Source organism: Antennarius striatus, chromosome 19 (genome assembly GCF_040054535.1).
Source record: "Antennarius striatus isolate MH-2024 chromosome 19, ASM4005453v1, whole genome shotgun sequence".
Lineage (NCBI taxonomy): Eukaryota > Metazoa > Chordata > Actinopteri > Lophiiformes > Antennariidae > Antennarius > Antennarius striatus.
The window spans coordinates 12,897,672-12,918,336 of NC_090794.1; the positions used below are offsets into that span (position 1 = coordinate 12,897,672).

General features: G+C 41.1%; 1 protein-coding gene across 1 annotated transcript; it reads right to left on the minus strand.

Annotated features, from left to right (window-relative positions):
• Positions 1 to 143: 143 nt before the first annotated feature.
• Positions 144 to 20,342, minus strand: snx17 (sorting nexin 17). Its single transcript, XM_068343056.1, has 15 exons — positions 19,603 to 20,342; positions 16,276 to 16,350; positions 14,493 to 14,610; positions 12,923 to 12,987; positions 11,519 to 11,629; positions 9,648 to 9,738; positions 8,179 to 8,266; positions 5,663 to 5,732; positions 4,978 to 5,070; positions 4,669 to 4,872; positions 2,958 to 3,086; positions 2,786 to 2,863; positions 2,535 to 2,609; positions 2,403 to 2,444; positions 144 to 2,252 (listed from the first exon to the last, which is right to left on the minus strand). Exons 1-15 carry the CDS (start codon positions 19,660 to 19,662, stop codon positions 2,133 to 2,135), a joined length of 1,419 nt encoding a protein of 472 aa, XP_068199157.1. The 5' UTR covers positions 19,663 to 20,342; the 3' UTR covers positions 144 to 2,132.
• Between the last annotated feature and the right edge of the window lie 323 nt (positions 20,343 to 20,665).

Below are 20,665 nucleotides of genomic sequence, written 5' to 3' on the forward strand. Positions count from 1 at the left end.
CCTGTCCAGAGTATCAACGCGTAGAGTTTTAAATAGATGAGAAAACATCAAGCTTTCTTCTGGTTCTCATCTTGTAGCGAGAGCTCACCTCTCCAGACGCTGATTCTGACCAGAATATTCAATAAAGACAAAAAAACATGACGACTGAGAACCACGTGATCAGAGTTTATTGTAGCATCATGACAGCTGTCGCTGACATTTTCACTAATAATCAAAATGAATCAAGTCAATACAGTCTTCATGACATTTGACACAATCTGCTATTGTGATGCTGATGATGAACGCACTTTTTTTTTAAAAGAGTGATTTTTGGCACCTGCACATGAATTAACATCCAGGACCGTCTAGTGTACTAGAAATGACAGAAACGAATGACGTTGGCATTCCCTTATCGTGAACGCAACTGAAGACAAAGAAGCACAACAGTGAAAGAATATATTTATCTAGAGAACATTTTGTTTACAGTTCTGGCTACCAGTGAGAACAAAGCTGTTTGCTGATTGGCTGGCATCGATTTACATTTACAAGTTTCAAAATACATTGACGCCGACAGCCGTTTGAATGGAATCTCTTTAAAAAAACAGCGGCTTGTATGAACTTTGACAACTCCAGCAATTGTTATTACATTAATCACCTCATCAAAAGCATTTTCTCTACTGAATCCTCTGAGATGATTAACACAATGTACTTACAAATTACAATGAACTGAAACCCCGGAGCAGCTCACCACCACAGCCTCGCTCAACCAAACTACGCTAAACAAAATAAAATCAGATGCAAGTTTGTAAACACTTTTCATTTTAACTAATAAAGTCCCCTAAACATTATGTAAACAACGATAGATGTTAGTCCATTTAAACTTTTTTTTTCTATATATCTTAGATTACATTTAATCTATTTGATTATAATGAGCTATTGATGATAAAAGTATTAGCAAATGTTCTGAATACTTAATTGCATGTACATAATATAAAAAGTGACATTGTCATTATTTTTATGTTTATTTTGTGCAAAATGCTTTAGTAAACTATAATTTGGCATTTATGAGAAAACTTTAAAAAAAATTGGTTTGAAATTCAAAAAAAAAAAAAAAATCATACATGGATTTACAGAGCTCCTCAAAAAAAAAAAAAAAATCTCCACACAATGTTAAAAGTCATGCTCACATTCGTCTCCATCTGTAATTCTGTGCAAAGTGATGGGTTCAGCAAGTGCAAGCAGCTCTGTAAAATCACGCATCTATCAAGTTCTGCAAGATTCCAGGTTCCACCGGCTGATGCTAACATTTCCACCAACGGAAAATGACACTGCTCAAAAGGAAAAGTTAAGGCATCAGACTATTTCTGAAGGCGATATGAGAGACTGTACCTCAAACCGAAGCTGGAAATACCAACACTATCCCCATAGGATGTTTTTTTTTTTTTTTTAAATGACTTGGCACATGAGCAGCATGACACAAAGACGACCACTAACAGTATAAAAACATTGTTTTGGTATAAAGCAAAGCTAAACACTGATCATCTGTATGAGCAAGCAATTGTTCTGAAATGTCTACAGTTTTGAAATTATTTTAAAAATATTTGTTGGATTCTTGATCATTCTGATGAACGCAGCCAGTTCGGTTTTATCATCACTAGTTCCAGGTCGGACTAAGTTTTTGGCTAAAGAAACATGCAGCCGCTTCAGGTTTCTATTCGTTTACCGTTTACCTTAAGACTTATAACATAGCAGAACTTCATGTGCCGTGGATGAAATGGTGTGACATAGGAATTTCATATGTAAACCTGCCTATTTAAGCACCTGTAGCTTTGCATGCTATTTAGTGTACGTTGGCACGAGTGTAATAACAGAGGACAACATTCCAAATGAATGATGACTTGATGACTGAAACCACAAGAACACTGAAATGAGCTTTAAAGAGTTAAAATTTGAAAAAAAAAAAAAAAAAAAGGGACAGCTAAGTTATACTGAGAGCTTAAGGCAGCAATTTCTCCACAAAGAAGCTACAATTTTGCAGAATGGGACGCCGTGTGTGGTCCACTCAGCTCGGCTCAGCTCAGCTTATAATCTTCGTCTTCCAAGTCGCTGACAGTGGAATGATGATGAGGAGGAGGAGGAGGGCAAGTCAGCCATTACAGATCGTCATCCCCGATTCCCTCGAAAGCGTAGTTGCCATGGAAATCATTGCCGCTGATATCATTTGCCGAGTTGGAGGCGCTGATCCCTCTTAGGGACACAGAGCTCAGTTTGGTCTAAATGGAATCATAAATACTGTTTTAAAATCCAGACTTGACACAAATTTCTTAGAATCTGTTAAAAGGTCACATTATCTGACCAGTCATCAATGTGTATTGCTGTATTTGTCTTCTGGGTAATCCTGCAAAACTCAAAAATATACTTACTGAGAGCTTGACGATTTGTTCTCGGTTGGGGTCGGGGGAGTCCTGCATCCAAAAAACAAGCATTCAGATCAGTCCTGAAATCTCCAGGAAAATCAAATTCAGACTTCAGAGACACACGGTTGTTTTTCTCACCAGTAGAGGGGGAGATTTCACAGTTTGCTGACAGTCTGGCCGGTGGATGGAGCCATTATGTCTTTTCCTCAGCATCTGAGAAGGTGAGAGAACATCAATGAGGATTACTGAGAGGTTCTGCTTTGACAATGACCTCCTGTCTCAACGCAACAAAAACGAAATAGTCATAGAAAACAGTGCTGGGTGGACCCAATTATAGAAGTCAAGGACCTATGAAGAATATGAAAACTCTATTCTTTATCAACACAAACCTTTTTGATGCTGCCGCCTGACTTCTTCACCATTAACTCGTCCACCATAGACTGAAGGCAGATACTCATCATGATGGCCTGAAACCACAGAATGATCAGGGTCTGGAGTAGCAGCAGCAGTTTAATGGCTTCATGAGCATCAGCCCTCATTTCCCCATCTTAGGCTTCCTACCTGTTGGCTGGCGATGGTGACCCACTGAAGGCGGTCCTTGCTCATCAGATACTCAAAGGCCAGCTCCAGTTTGACCTCACATTTGGACGAGCCGCAGGGATTGGTCGTCCCATTGGCTATCGGGACTTGCTGCAGTCGGACAGAGAGGTGAGAGGATATGACTGTCACCGTCAAGCACTGAGGATTTAGCTTTATTCTGTCTTTTCTTTGCTGAGGACTTTAAGAGACTGGTGTTCATTTTTCTTAAGCATCATCAAACATAAGCTCCTCCGTCATGGCCAGAGGGTCATGTAAACACTCAGATCACATTTTCTGTTCTCCGTTAAGCTGCTGCAACACCAGTAACACAGCTTAAGATTTCTATTGGTACAGAGTGTATTTCTGTTGGACCAACTAGCTCTACTGATCTGAACACATTACATTAGTTTAAAGCCGAACCACAGACACCAACAGACAGTTCTTTCAGGTGAGATGTGATTATGAGGGGTTGATGCGCTGCATCAACTGTTTTCTCCCATTTGTAACAAAGGAGGGACTCATTAGAATGACTTTGCCCTCTGAGAATGAGCTCAGGAATTAACAGCGTGTGGCTCAGCCTGTATAATCAGAGGAGCCACCACGCATTTAATTTTAGAAGTGTTGCCATCGACCCACATGAGCAAATCAACTTCAGGAGAATCACAAAAGCTTCTGATACACACACACCGTGTTTGTGGAGATGAACTGTTGATCTCATCTCTTCTCATCACTCAAACAAGGTTTGGCTTTAATGAATTCTCATCTAAACGCTCATGCGTGAAAGTATTTTGTTCAGCAGAAGGACCTGCAGACAGGCTGTGTGGTGCACGGTGTTCGAATTTCTGCTGATCTGATGGGTTTTGTTTTTCTTATGGATGCATTCTGGATTTTTTTTCAGCTACAGAATCATTGAATAAAATTGATTCTTAGGCTTCGTAAACCTGCAGAAACACTCTATTTTTCCATTCATCTGATATCACACCAGTCTGGAAGCAGCAGTGGTTTTCAAAACAAAGACCCAGCAAACCGACTGACTGCTGATTCAGCTGCCTTCAAAATTCCATTGGATAAATCCAAATAAGACTGATATATTTTTATATTAATGACTGGGATTTGAACCTACAGTAGGCCTCATAGTCTACCACTGTCCTTTAATGAGCTGAATCTAACAGCGTCTCAGGTTTACTGATCCATTCCGACACTAGACAACCATCTACACAGCAGTTGTGTGTCCGTCGGGTCTCGGGGGTTTCCTTTTTAAAAGCCCATTCATTTTCAGCTCTTTATTGAACACGGTGTAGATGGAGACAGAGTCAGCTTTACAGACGCTTTCTCACATCGGCTTCCTTTCTCAACAAACGGCAATTATCAATTCGGAGAGAGGATGCTGCTCTGCGTTTGAGGCTGCTGGATCAATACTGCCCTGGCGCTGCGTGGGACGTGTGTTTGGGTAATTGGACTTGAGAAGATGGATGGTGTGGAGGTCAGCACTTTTAGCAAGCATTAGGAGTGTAAACTAATGCTTGGCAAGATTTAAGACGCTTGTTTCTGGTGCAGTGGTGAGAGGTTTGTAAAAAAAAAAGGTTACAATGCAGGGAGCACTTGTTGGTTCAGAAATCCCAGTCTCGTCATTAAAGAGTGCTGGAGATGAAGGCAAGCTCGTCCTCATCCTCCATCTCTCACACAGACTCACAGAAGACGTGACTCTCCAACACCTCATCCGTGTGACCTTGAAGCTCCCTTCCTTCATCTGATCGTTCGGCAGCTTGACGTGGAAATTGAGTTCGTTGTTGCCGGCGCTGACGATGACTTGGCAGCCCTTCTCGGGGAAGTCGGTGATGCACGGGTCAAACTTAATATAACCATAATATTTCAGAGTCTGACCTAAATGGATGAACTGGAAAAAACAGGGTAACATTTAGATGACTAAGATTTTTTTTTTTAAATCAGTAGATTAAACATTAAAAATCTGGTGTATATAAAATTTCATATTATGGTTTACCTCTTTCTTGGAGCCTTTCTCCTGCAGTGATTTCAGCTGCCTGTGCTGATCTTTGTTGACAAGAATCCAGCCTCGCTCAATGTCAGACACTGTCTGGTGAAGCAAGAATAATAACTGAACTTCATTTTTCTGCTCAGACTGACAAATCAAGGCGGGTTTTGCCTTTCTTTTTGGTACGAGTGGGAGGAATCACAGCGCAGGTCAGCAATTGTTTCTTCAGAAACACGCACAAATGCATTTTCACGCAAACACATCTTGCACTTCCTTTATTTTTAACCCGCTTCAGCAGTTTTAGAATTTACGGTAATCAAATTTAAATGCCTAAAATGTTTGATACAACAGTTCGATTAAAGCCTCTGCTAACAGCAACACAGAAAAACACAAGTGCTAAAGGAGTCAAGATGTCGAGAGTTAAAACTACAGACTAAGCAATCAGAAAATCAAGCAGCCCGGCTGTAAACAGAAGTACTTGGACGCCTCGGGATTAAATGGCGTAGGCTTTAGTTTTCTTGATGTGATGCTTGCACTGAGCAAGTAAAAAAAAAGTAAACACCCTCTCATCTCATTTTGATTTTCTGCTTGGTTCCACATTTCAAGGGCAATTTATTTTGGGTTTTTTACGCTGCTGAAAACAAACAGCAGCAACTTGAACGGTTCTTAAAAGGAAACAAATGTCTCCTCCTACCTGGGCATAGAGCAAATTCAGGCCGATTCTGTTGTCCATCACATCGCTGTCGTAGGCCATGTCCCAGTAGCTGCAGAGGGAGAAACAATCTTTATTCATTCATTCACCTACATTACAGTGAATGACGTGGGAATTATAATTGTCATGTAACTCCTACTCAGATTGTTCAGTTGCCATGACGTTGATCAAATTCCATGACTACATCTGCAACACCACACTCATAAAGGAAGTGAGAGTTTCTCAACTGAATAAAAGGTCAGGTCTGTGCTCATCAATGGAAATCTGTCTATACTACATTTACTATTAAACCCCTGAAGTCTCACCAAAGTAAACATTCAAACTGTGTTGTTCGAGCCTCTATTTCAAAGTATTTTCAGATTTCAGCCTCTGGCTGTGGAACATCTTCATGAAGCCTGGAGAGTCACATCACTTTTGTCTCTTCAAAGAGCAGCTTTTTTTTAGCCACCTTCTCTCTTTGGTCGGAACTTCACAACATTTATATCTCGCTAATCTTTGTTATTACTGGTGTGAAATATAACAACGGTGTGACACAAGACACGTTAAAAGGATGGAGGGAAGTGTTCAGGCAATTCAGAAGAGGTACAAAGGGTTAGGAAAGTAAAAAGATGCTAGAAAGACATGGAGGGAAGAGAAAACAAGGAGAGAAGATGTACTGTGATGTACAGGAGGGCTTTGTTTCCTGCTTTGAATTAATTTTCAACACAATGGACACGATTAAAACTGTAAACTGCTGCTGTTAAGATAATTACTCAGTCACATGATCATTTAAAACATTATAACTAAGCTATAAAGGTTATAATGGAGTCAGATCACTTAAATTTATGATTCTATATATTCTCATATATAATTATGTATTTAATTCATTTTATTCTCTCTTCAATAAACCTTGTGATTTGGAATCTGAGGGACTGGAGAGTTCGGGTCTGTTTAACCCCGAAGCTGCCAATCAATTCTCTCCCGTCCTATTCGTACGTCTGTTTTCATTTCGTGAGGAGGATTCTGCAGAAAAGCTGACATCAGCGTTATCCAGTCGGTTCACCAGAAATTTAGTTGCTTCTGAGATCCTCGCTTCACGCTGACCTGATCCGTCTCCTGGAACTCAAGACGCCCGGGGGGGGGGGTCTGTTTTCCCTCCACCTCCACTTGTTAGTTCTACATTCATTCTTCCTCCACTACTGCACACCACAGAGAAACTAGGTCAGGAGGACTGAGACTTCTGCTGAGGAGGGAGGAAAGTAAACATCCTGTGTACCTCAGTCGGCGGGAGGCAGGGTGACGGGAGAACAGACGCATGACAAAGTAGAGAAACGTTCTGCTGAGCACAGCAGCAGTCAGACCTGACGGGGAATAACGCCGGGGTTTTCTGGTGAAATCTGGCTCAGCCAGGGAGCGTTTTAAATACTTATAGTGACATCCGGCTACGATGACAGATGATCATTTCCCTACACAAACAGTCCAGACTATGGGCCCTACAGGAATCCACAGTCGTGGATGTTTGACAGTGACTTTAAATGTTAATGTGACTTTAAAACAGTTTCTTTCATTAAAATCAATGATAATGTTGATCAAACATAACATTTGACCTCTGCTGTTTCAGGAGCAGCGAAGTTGAATGCAGTTCTTTTTTCTTTGTTTTGTTTCTCTCATTGGTGATGACCTGGATTATGGAAACAAGGCTCTAGGACTACCTCCCCCAGTGAAAACCTTCAAATTAGTTCTAAAACCTAAGAAACAGTGAGCAACACCAGGCGTACTGCAGTTTGTTCCATTTTCTTTTTCTCAAAGTTATCTTTTATCATGTACTATCTGGGGGAGAAAAATGAAGCTTTTGTTCAATTAATAGTCATTTGAGACACATTTAAATATTAATATTAATATATTTAGGACATGCAGCTGAAGATACCATAAGTTACAAATACCAGCAACAGGAATGAAAGTCCGATCCACACCTGTTCTTTTTTTTAAATCTCTTTTTTCATTCTTTTACATTATGACCAGTATAAAACCTCACTGATTAGTAAGTAATTAGTAATAATTTAGTAAGGTGATCAATCGAGGCTAACATCCTGCACTTTTTGACAATCCATACACAAGACCAGATTTCTCATAATTGTTTTACTCAATAAACTGGATTTGAGACGGATCAGGTTTCGTTTCAAAAATAATCCCCAACTTGTAGAAGAGGCTGAGTGTGATTAGCAGCTGCTGCTTTACGCCTGAAGAACAAGAGCTTCACTGCTGATAAGGAATGAGAGGAGCAACGCCCCGAACACAAAACAGAAAGCGCTTCACGACATGAGAGCAGATGGAGGTTATGTGTTAATCATCCAAACGCACAATAAGAGCGACCTGCTCCTTCAGGAGGTTAGATAAACACCACATGAATACCCCCACCCCCCCCCCCAGCTAATGAATCCCAGCTATAATTAAACCAGGAGCATCCTGGAAAGGCTATGATGAAATTCAAATTCATGGTTGGAGCAGGTGGTGGGTACCTTTTCCGTAGGAGTATGTGAAACTCAGAGCTTCGTAGGCTGGTAATGGATACATAAGGCAGCTCAAACTCCTGCAGCTTCCGCACAACTGAGACAAGAGATATAAAAAAGAGAGAGAGAACAACTTAAGGATAGTGATACAGTCAAACAGTGTGGTAAATCCATTTACCAGTTCATAGCAATCAATAAAATTTGAACAACACGTGGATCCAATGATAGAAAAAAGGTTAAGTTCAGCCAACAGTTTTGTAAATGTGTGTTTAGTCTTTAAAGTGCGGAGATGCTGTAAACAGGAAGCGAAACACACGGTGGTTACTTTGATGTTCTCTGCAGGTATTGGTATTTTAAAAAAAAGGCAAACAGACACAACCAGAAAGCTTCAAATGTTTCACAGCAAATTTAAAGAAACCAAACAGTCAGTAGGAAACTGAAAAAAGAAGGTTGCATTTTTAAAAGCAAAAAAATAAATAAAATAAAATTCTCAAAAAGTATAAAAGCTCCCTTCTGTGGTCGAGACTGTTCTTCACTGGAAACCCTCATATCAGACACAGAGCAAACCTAACTTCAACACGCTACCATGGAAACAAAAACAGGTTAAAAAAAAATGCAGCTAGAAAAATTTTATAAACATTTGGATCATAAGCACAAACACATGTGCATCACATTCTGAGTGCTGCGACTACACTGAATGTGAAACAGACAGAAGACTGAAGGATCTGCTGCTCAAACTGTTCCATCAGCTGCGGGGGGGGGGGGGGGGGGGGGGGGCTCAACGCCATGGTCGACACGCCAGCCTGTTTCATTTCAGCAGGGCAAACAGGTGGAGGTGAAGGCGTGTGAAGAAGAGAAGAAAGCACCGCCACAGTCACACCATTACGCTGTGGGAGACACCGAACACACTCAAATACCCACAACCTCCATGAGCTACTCAAAAAACACGTTTTTATTTATCTTCTGGATCACATATGGTCAGAGTTCAGGTCATACTCATAATATTAATAGAAAACTTACACATAAGAAGAAAGGTAAATACATGAGGATGTATTTTATTATCAAGTATAGAATTAAATCCTAAAAATGGGCCATTAATAATTTATTACGTGTTGATGGGATGGGATGAGCTGCAGGTTATCTCTTACAGCCCCACCCAAAAGAAATACACAAGTGAAAAAGTGTGACAATAACCTGACAACGCTGTCAGCCCGAGGCAAAAGCTGTTAACACAACCCAACTTCACAGTTCTTTTCTCTGTATTTATCGAGTGTTGTCACATCCTGTTTTATGTGGTAATGAAACAAATAAACTGTTTGCGGATTCCACCTGCAATATTTAAACAACACCAAAAATCCCGTCAGATGAGAACAGTCTGAAATTTTAAAAAATGCAAAGAACCACCCAGAATAAGTTTTGGATTTATTTCCCTCTCTAATTAGACTTTTATGCTTGAGGACGTTTGTGTTCGGACTTACATGTTAAACCGCCATCCACACCCTCGTGGACGAGGAACAGACTGAAGTAACCCACAAGGTCATCTGGAAGGTCGAGCTTTGTTGCAACAGCCTGCAAGAAGATGATAAGAGTCAAATTCCATTAACGGATCCTTCATTCCGACTTTCATTCTTATTTGGAAACACACACACAAGAAAAAAGAAACTACTTCATACAAAATTTTAAAAAAATTGAATGGAAAAAAAACATTCAATTATTTTTTATGTCAAAAATTGACGGTAACCTTATTTTGTAATATATTACATCACCACTTGACAGTGACACATTTGGAGGAAACAGGAGGATTTAGTGAATGACATGTTGTCTTCGACATTATCACAATAGTTTTCAGTAGATTTGTATTCTGCATGTTTACCTGCTTTAAAAAGCATAAACACTTTAGAACAGGGAAAAACAGAGTTTATTGGGTGGATGTTGAGTTTGTGTTTTTATTCATAGAGAATTAAAGATATAAACAGTTTCTTGTTTCTTTTCCCAACATCTGCACAAAGCTTTATTGTTACGGTGACACAATAGCTTTGTCTGTGTTAACTACATGCATTCATAGGGCTCCTACCTCCGTCAATGCTGCTGATGCTAATTCATCATGACAGCACAGCAGCAGGGCGGTGTCACTATAGAGCAACACGTTCGCATGGTGGAGCTGAACGTGTATTTCATCTAGATATAACTTCTCATATTAAACAGTTGCATGAAAACCATCTGAATCCACACTGGCAGAAGTGTCATGGCTCTGCACCTGTATTACATTCTAATCAGCTCCCCCACATGTGGACTCTCATCTCCTGGATTATAATCCACATCCAAATCTCATTGTGAATAAAAGTGGACCATCAGGAGTTGTTTATTCGAATGCTGATTAGCCAATATTCTTCATGCTATTCTGGCAAAATATGATCAGCTCTAACATTGCCTCTTTGACTTGCTTTTCATCTCCTGTAACAACACTATAAACAAGTACAAATGCTACTGATTTGGGTAAACAACACACAGCTATGATGAAAATGTGTTTCAACTCTGAGTTACTGAGCTTTTGAGAACAGAGGTTGACTCTGGTTAAACTTTCACAAGGGAACTTTAACAGCACTCTAAAAACTCTGATTTATAGCCAAGAGTGACAACAAAAAAAACGATGATGAAACAGTCCTATCTTTACTGTAATGAGCCACTTTGTGTGTGTGTGTGTGTGTGTGTGTGGGTGTGTGTGTGTGTGTGTGTGTATTCAGTCAATTCTGTGCCAGAGGGGAGTGGATTCGTGCTAAACGGTTTGTTAAACTTGTTTAGATTGGCCGCAGTGTCTGTTTCTGTGTTTGTTGTCGTTATAAAACTAAAGTCTTTTATGTCGCTCTGGTGCGTCGTCTCAACACGTCTAAGTCTGCTTCCATATTCAGGTCAGACACTCTTGTAAGGCACTTTCAAAAATCCATTAAAGTGTCACGCATTGGTTTTATCCTGAGCAGCCCTAATGTCCTACTGTGTGATCTTTTCTGTTGGTGAAACGGGTCGATAGAAAAGGACGCAACTTAATTTAAAACATCAGAGCTGAGGATCGACTTCAACACTGCTGACCCCATGGAAAAGTAAGAACTGTTATCAACAGCAGGAATTACATGTACAGCATACATACACAACACTGCAGGCACTGCAGAGGGTGATAATGAACAATAAAAGGATTTCATTAATCACACTGAAATCAAATAATTCCCTACAATTACCAAAACTAATTTCTAATTATCTGTTAAGCTTTTAATCAGAAAATTGAATGAGGATTTTCGTCGTATGCCGTATGCCAGGTGGAGTATTTACTGTGCTTATGCACCAAAACGCTTACATCAAGGACATCCTCCGTCTGATCTGAGGTCAGAATGTTGACTGTAACCTTCTGACCGTTGGAGAGGCAGATGTCCAGAGAAACATCCTCTGTGGGAATCTGCTGCGTCTCCTGTGGCAGAGAAACAAAATGTTACAGGCTGTCCTTCAACTTCAGGGCTAAAATACTCTGTTTTCATTCCAGTCGCTCCACAACACAATCAAGCAGAAGCAAACGTGGGCTGGCCGTGGAGAGAGGCTTCACTGGGAAGATGCACTTTATTCTAATGAATGTGATCGCCTTGAAACCTGAAAGGACGCTCTGAGTACAGCTGCTTCAGGTCTATAGCTGAGAAGCATCGATTGTGTGAAAACGGGAAGATTCCTTCTAGTTTGTGATGACGGAGTGAGTGAGAAAACCTGCACACTGTTCATGAAACAAAGAAAAGCCCTCCTGGCTCAGAAAAACAAAAGACATCAAGGACTAACTGAAGTCAGAAGCATGTTAAATAAAAAAAATAAACTAGAACTCTCGATGAGAAATATAAATAATAAATAATACCGTTTACCTTCAGCAGTTACACCTTCTATACTCACTGACTTGTAGTACAGTACAAATTGCTGAATCATTAATAAATTATTCCCATCTTAAATTGTTCTATTTATCTATCCATCAGCCCATGAAGAACAACATCTCCACTCGTCCCCCCCCCACAGACAGACTCCCCCGTCACCTCGGTGGGGATCTCCCACCTCATCCTGACTGCTGAAGGTGGAGATGAAATGACTGCCGGCTGGTAGCTCATCTCCTATTCTGCACCTGCTGTCCTTTCAGTACATAAAGGCACTGGGAGCGTGTGGGGGATGGTGGGGGACGGTGGGGTAGGGGGCACAGATTAATGAGATAGGAGGATGGAGCAGGAGAGGCAGATGGGGTGTGATGCGGCTGCAAATGGATGATTACGTCCATGAAGGTTACTGGATCTACATCTCTTCTGGCCATACGGGTCACAGTTTGACCGACGGCCGATCGAATCTCACTTCCTGGACTGAATGATTCATTGACGAGTCGTCCGTTCGAGAAAAGCCTCTTCTGTCAGTCTGCGACACGCTGCGAGTCTGTGCTCTGAAGAAAAAGCCTTTTGGCCGATCTGATGAGAGGAATCGTTAGGTTCGCTTTTTCCTTATCCCGTTAAATCGTGTCTGCGTGTGAGCAGAGCCTAATCCGACACGTCTGACCGACGGCTTTCACAAGATGACTCAGCTCTGTGTGAACGCACATTCCTACACAAACAGCCGTTAGCTCATTGACCACAGTGCCAAAAGATATTACTAGTAGAGCAGTGACTCCATCGGCCTGCTGGTTGGATACGTCACGGATACAGACACGATACCGACGCCACAGACGACGGCCTGCATCACCAACCTGCTGCGCTTTCCTCAAGAAGCTGTTGAACATCTCGCTGGCTCCCAGCAGAGGATCCTGGCGCACTGCAAAGAAATGAACAGGAGAGAAACTATGGAAACCAGGAGCACAGATTTTCCACAACCCCCCACCCAGTGGAATGGAATGAAATGTTTGGATTTGAACTCAGTAATTAGCTGAGGGTCTTTTACTGGACGTTATGTAAACACAAAACACCCAAGTCAGTCATTTCCCTATCCTTCACCATCATCACCGTCTTATCAGTCAGTCTCATTTCATTTCCGCAAAACGACTTTGACCTTTCAAGACTTTTATCAAGTCTATTTATCTTAACGTAAGAATTAAACACAGCAGTTTATGAAGGGAGGCCAGTTTGAAGAGAGATCCGGGACATGTTCCATAAACTGTAAATTATTACAAACTGAAGGCCTCACTTTAGGTAAATAACAGACGAGCCGATCTGTTGTCATGCGTTTGCGTCTTTGGTTTTCTATTGTGACACTTTTGTGCAGAGGAGTGCATTTAATTATCTCCACGTTAGCAGTGTGACTACGTGATGACACAGCGTGACTGACAGTCTGGACTCCATTGTCCTTTTGTAAATGACTCTACCTCTTTTCACAAAATATCAAAACTTCTGTGACCCATCTGCGTCAGTGCAGATTGTGTTTTGTGGCAGCTCATTTTCCATAACTATGCAAAAAGCCATGATGTAACCGAGCGAGCTTGAAGCCAAGAACGCCCTGTGTGCGTATGCTCCCAGACTATGAGCAAATACACACTGGAACAACGCTTCCTTGTTCTGCTGTAACTGCTGGTGCTTGAGAGGATTAAAACAAACCATCGGTGTTGCTGCCAGTTCCACTTACTCGTGTGTGTGTGTGTGTGTGTGTGTGTGTGTGCGTGTGTGTGTGTGTGTGTGTGTGCAGAAAGTTCACCCTCAACCTGCTTATAAAATCTGGGCAATGTGCTGAAAACCTCCCCAACTGGAACATGAAAGACCGCCTGACATCGGTTTGTGAACTTGACTGAAAGCTGGCAAAGGATCGCATTCAAAACGGTTCTGAGGTGTGTTTATTGAAGAAATAACACGAGAGTCTCTCTCCATAAACATAACGGAAAAATATTCATTTTCTTTAGATGGTTGAAAAGTGAAGCGTGCACCTCACGGAACCTTTCAAAACCCTGACATCCTGATGAAAGGATTTTCATAGAAGATTCTGCAACTACTCTGGCATCCCAGCTCATTCCGTTCACAGACGATCAGCTGTCTGAAACACCTTCATGTGGCAGGAAGCGTCCAGTGCATGGCTGCTGGACTCCCAACAGACACCAGGACACATCACTCTTGCGACTGCTGGAGTTGCAAAAATTTTAGAACACCTGCACTGTGTTCCATTTAAATAGGAAAATGGATTTTTAGGGCTGCACATCCTGGGATTCAGAAAAGAATTGTGTCCAATTATAAAACCTGACAAAAACCCCCAGAGTGGAGCTGGATTCCAGACAAAATGAGATGAAATCCAATACAAGCCATCTGTAAAGAGTCCATTCAGTGAGGAGAACTCACCAGCTTGCATGTATTTCTCCAGCTGTTCTCGTCTCTGTTCCACCTCAGCAGGAGTCAGTGTGAAGATCTTCTTTGGGGGGAACGCAGGCACCACGTTGCTGCCATACTCTTTTTTAATCTGTTGATACGAGTTATGAGGGTGAGGACAGCAGGTGAAACAATGTGTGCTGCTCTTCGTTTGTTAATAAAGGAAATTTGAGTTATTTTCTCTTCACATATAAATAAATTCTTAAACCAGATATGTAACTTCTACTACATAATAGGAAAAATTTGATAATAGAGCAAAAATCAATCCAATTAAAGAGCTTTGGATTAACTTTTCTGAGAGGTGCTCTAAATTCATGCTGCCTAAAATGAATCACAGGTTTATTTTAAGCCCTGTTTCAATGGCTAGCTGGAGGAGTTTCCGAGCAAAACAGACACATCTGGAACCCTGAATATCTAGTCATTCCAAATTTACTTTGTCTTCCAACTCCTTGACTCATTTCTTCCCGTTTTCTTTCATCCACAACTCGTAGTTTTGTTGCTGTGGATTTCTTAAGCTAAGCCCTCACAGATCTAGCGTCTGATCTCCTTCGAGTTTAACATTTGTTTTTGCTGCAAGCAGAAGCATTACATCACACTGTCATCATTAGGAATTCACTAACACAGCATTTTCTAATTATAAAACACTCAGGTCCATCGCATGTGATGATGAAGAATGGCCCAAGGGTGCATGAGGGGAATAGAGGTGATAACACGCAGGCATGTGGCATTCTGGGTACATCAGAGAAAGCTCCGCCAGGCATACCGATCGCCTCTGTGAGACACACAAACTTAATGCAGGTCACAGATGCATTAGTCATCCTGAACCCACTGAGCCTCTTTCTTAGCAAAGCTCATCATTTTCACTATCAGCTTTAAACAAGTGTGTGACCTTGTTAGAAGATTTTTTTTTTTTAAAAAGGACAACAAGAGAAACAAATGACATCCAAGTGTTCTCAGAAACAACACGAGTGTGTTCCCCCGCAGTCGAGTGTTTTGAGGTCACGCGTGTGCCACAGGAAGGCCTGTGAAGTCGGTCCTCAAAGATTCTAGTGTGTCTACCGCACTACCCTGTTGCTTGGCAACGCCTACCAACGGAATAAAATAGACTTGAGGATGGAGATAGCAAAGTTTGGATGTTTCCTTTTAATTTATTAGGGGGTAAAAGCAGCAGACAGGGCTCTGATTGAAGACTGCTTTATATGAAATGGTACTTACTACAGTATAAGATGTTAGTAAGTAGCAATAAGGACATAACTTTCAACATTTTCACATCACTACAGAAAAACACGCAGGTGTTGAATTGTGTAATTCTCTAATGAAGGTTCTAAACAGAAGCTGTTCTTCTGTTTGAACTTTAAGGCAGAGGCCAGAAAGCGTCTCAACACCTGGCAAAGCAACATTTTCCAATATTTCTGAGTCAGATTAAGTTCCTTTTCCCTGCAGGTGAAGTGAAAGAAGGGCCAGGAACATTCCTTCCATGTAGCCCACCCCCTCCAGACTCCCCCCCCCACACACACACTGGCTACTAAACTGGAATAGTTTGAACTCTGGGAAAAAGACCAGTGCAAGACTAAAAAGTCACTATTTGATTTAAAGTGATGTGACCTAGAATATCGATCGCATGAAACAAAGACAAGGGAAGGTCACTCTGAGTGGATGTGGTGATGTTAATGTAACTTTCAGTGTCACAATGCAAACTGGTCACTTCTGATCTGAATTTCTGACATCATCGGGTTCAAGGAGATGGAGGACTTACCTGCTCGTGGAGACCAAGCAGTTGACTGTAGCGTACCCGACAGTGCAGCACACCGTTCACATGGATGTTGTAGGCCTGTGAGAGAGTGAGCACTCATTGAAATGCCAGAACAAAGACAGTAAAGGTCTGACATTCTGCCGAGCATCAATCTGTCTGAAAAACCTCAGGTGCACACGAGAATGTCTGAAGCATAAATCCAGGGGAGAAATGAACCGGTGAAAGACAACCGCACAATAATAGACAGCTGAGTTCTCTAAAAACAACCTCCTTCTCATCCGTCTCCTCTTTCATCGCAACTGAACATTCCCCCTTTATTTTCATTAGAAGGACTCAAGAAAAGATGTGTGATTGGAATGCTTCAAAACCCACTGATTTCCAAATGAAAAACAATTGTTTCATTCAATTCACAGAAGTTTGAAATCACAGAGAGAAGGAACCTCAACCTGAAAGAGCTCATTTGTTATGACAGAAATAAGAGGAGATATTATTCCCCAAGCCTCTGCAAAACAATCATTTCCTGGAATCAACAATCCAAATATGTGCTTGCAATCAAGTTTAGAGCCAATCCCATAAAGCAAATCTATTTTGCATGCCAGATGCCAAGTTACTGAGTTCTGGGGCTCAGAGTGATACTAAACCACAAAAAATATTAAACTGATCAGAAAAAAAAAAGCTTATTAATTTTCCAAAACACAGATCAGCTCCCACCAGCTGAAGGAATTCAGCCTCCCTGTTCCTGAAGGTAACAGGTCACCTCAGCCTTGGAGGAAACAGGCCGAGAACGTCTCGTAGAAACTTTGTAGTGCAGAATATGATAACAAACTTCTCAAAAACTGCAGTAGGTTTGACCAAAAAGGAGGAGAATGGAGACTCCATTTCTACCAACAATAACAAGAACGCTCTTTCATTTGCTGAAGACTAGCAGCTTCCACCAGAGTAAGTAAAACCCTGGCTTCGGATGAGACAAAGAACGTTGTGCATGCTAGTTAAAGAGATTTTCAATTTGGGTATCAAAGCACAAACTATCTGCTCTGTAATCTACTCCCTCTCCTCTTTGAATTAATATTTATACTCATCTCAGTGGGCCGTGCATCAAAACAAGACATTTTTGAAGACCTGTGCAGTTTAACACACCATTACAGACCAATACTACCCATCAACAGGCAAACAAAGTGGAAGCTAACACTTTAGAAGGAATTTAGACAGTAAATGATGTGAAACACAAGTGTACATGTCGGCAGAATCCAGGAAGGAAGAACGGGAAGAATGACATTACAAAATGTCTTTGCTCTATCTGATAGAAAAAAAAAACAGCGAGTTACAAACACTTCAAGGACGACTCGTGTGGAATTTAATAAAACTACTATGACCTCCTGTTCTTTTCTGCACACATTCTTATCAATTCATTCAGATACTGAACATGTTAACTCAATGAAACACATAACAGGGAACGAAACATTGTCTATTTAAATGCATCTCCAGTGTCCATCCTACTTTTCTTCTCCTTTATTTGTTTCCAATAGTTAAGCTGTACTTAAGCTTGATGAGTCTATGTTCTATTTACTTTTACATCTCACAACCTACAGCATGTATAGGTTTCAGTGAGTCAGAGGTCTTCTGAAATAGGTTGTTTTTTTAACATATTTTAAGAACCATTGTCCTCCAGACATGTTGCTTACTCTCAGATGCTGGCTGATAAAATCAGGAGGTTGGGCCTGACTTTAATGGTAGAGCTCTAAACAGAAACAGATAAACTTGGTCATATCAAAGTTCCTCATCTTGGATAAACAAGCTACCTCCACTACAAGTAGTACCAACATCCATTTCTCTTACATCCTCTAAAACAAAACACACTAACAATACCCCATGAACCAGAGAGAAAGATCCACGTATACTAGACAAGAGGAAACTCTGATTTGCCGACACTCGTGCACTAATCACACCACATAAAAAGTGCTGCCCTTGTTGTTGAAAGCTCTGTGCAAACTCTGCAGATTTTGTGTCCTACTGGTTCCAAGGTCCAGAGCTTTACATCCCATAGCATTACAATCAAGCACAGTCCCTTCCTGAACGCTCGTAACAGGAAGGTCGCAGCGGCGGTCACCGGACTTCAAGTTTAACGGTGAAAATGTGTCACTTAAAATTTCCCACTACTGGAAAAAAGCTAGAAAAGTGCTCAGTCAAGTGGAAAAAAGCCAGAGATGACACCTGAAAGGCTAAATCTAGAAATATACTGGTTTTCAAAAGTGGGTGTAGATAGATAGATATCTATCTATGCACAATAAGCTGTATCAGATGAGGTTCCTGTACAAATTATTCTGTTTCAGCACAAATCGGGTTGTGCTAAAACATATGCTTAACCCAAACTGTTTCCTAGCAACAAACTGTGGCACACTCTTGAATGGTTCTGTTTTACATGCATGTGAAGACATATTCACGCAAATGTTGTTATCCGAATTAGCAAGCAGCCAAACATTTGGGGTTGTTACTATATATTTCTAAACAACACTACCTCTGCTGTTTGCACAATCCAGAGTGTTTCTGTGAGTGGAGTTTGTGGTTTGAGTAAAGCAATGTGCCACATCTTAAACAGCTTTGTGTCTCAGTTTATATGTATGATGCTTCGCTGGCGCTGGTCTAAACCGACCAACATGAATTGTCCTCTGTGATCCCTACAGAGCATTTTTGTCACTGTGTCACAGCGACACAAACACAACTCAAACACACAGCAACAGCAGACTGCAAGAAAATTTAAGCAGAGGAATGAAGCCTGCTGGACCACTATATTTCATATATACTGTATAATGTGCATGAAGTGAAATTGATTTTCTCTGAATTTAAAAAAAGAGCATTATACTGATGCAGTTCCTGATCTCAGGAGTGCTGAGTTCAAAAATAAAAAGGGACTCTGTTTGGCCTGAGGTGAGACTTTAGACAGTAAACTGATAATAATTCATCGCTCAGCATACCCATGCAACATTTCACATCCATATGTCTTCAATCATGACTACATTCCAATTGATCCAATCCCTGGTTTGTCAAGGCAGGGTTTATCCAAGGACAGTCAGTCTGATACAACTTCCTGATGTATTCATTCTTTAAAGTCAATTCACCTTCAGAACCTGCATCGACATGCAACACACTAATTACACCTGAGCTACACACTGGAACATACAGTGTACCTGCACAGAGGATCTGTTCATTACATTAGGTAATAATTTATCCTGAGATGTCAGATCATGCTGCAGTGACATGACCACAACCTGTTGGCAGCTGAGACCACCGTTTGCCCCAAAAAAACAGGTAAAGCAAACACACCATACTCACCACGTAGGTTGATCCATTTTCCCCCGATCGCACCTCCGTCTCAGGTATGGAAAAATGCATTTTAGCTGCTGACACAACCCTGATTCTGTCCGAAGCCCGGTCCTTCACAGCCGATCCAGCTGCTACCAGCCTCCCCTGACCCGAGTCCACTGCAGTGTCTGTCGGCGGCGGCTACAGAGGAGGAGGAGGGGGCTCACGGTTCATCCGCTGGGTTTGGAAGTCCGGGGAAAAGCAGCGTCAGGCTGGAGGAGACTGCTGACGACTTTAATGTCGGGACAAAAGCTCACGTCCCCGGCAGTATTCACATAAAACTTCCCCCACGTCACTGTAAAACTTTTCTCACTGCCGTTCCCGCAGCAGCCATGTTGCAAGTGTGAAGCAATTACACCTTCACTATTCCCGTTTAAATATCCACTTTTAGGTAATATGCACGAATTTATATCCACCTACTGTAATATCTGACTTTCAGCTTCTATAGATAGTTGCTTATTTGCGCAAACAGATAAAGTTTCCAGATTAAAGGTAGATTTGGGTCCTGCAAACACAACGTCGTGAGTCGTTAGCAAACCTTTCAAAAAAAATGAGAGGAGACAGTTACACTTGTTGTGGTTTTGCTTGTTTATCCCCAACTCCTACATTTGGTATTTAAAAAAAAAAATCAATTCGGCGACGGAAACTCATACATAAAATTAGTGAAATATCAGAGGACGCGTATAGCAGGCAGAACAGAACATTCTGCGTTCAGGGTCTCAAGCTAGTGACCCATCAAGAGGCAATGCAACAATCCTTCTAGGAAAAACCATCTCATCTCCAGATGGGGGTGAACGTTTTCTTTTAGTGATAAGAATTAAAGAAAAAAATATATAAATGTTTATAAAGATTTTATATTCGAATATATAACTTAACAATAAATGTTTTAAATTTTAAATTTAACATATTGTATTTTCATGTTGAGTTCGCTAAAATCAACGAATTCGGAGTCCACCCTTCAAATAGTACAATCCAAGGGGGACCCCGAAAGCGCTATCGCAATTCGTCAGAAAAAAAATGCGTCTTTTTTTTC

Coding starts and splice junctions, on each gene's coding strand:
- snx17 (XM_068343056.1), bottom strand. CDS start 19,662: ATGCATTTTTCCATACCTGAGACGGAGGTGCGATCGGGGGAAAATGGA. Junction 8,267..9,647: donor TGTGGATGGCGGTTTAACAT/GTAAGTCCGAAC, acceptor CTCTTGTCTCAG/TTGTGCGGAAGCTGCAGGAG. Junction 5,733..8,178: donor CACATACTCCTACGGAAAAG/GTACCCACCACC, acceptor CTCCCTCTGCAG/CTACTGGGACATGGCCTACG.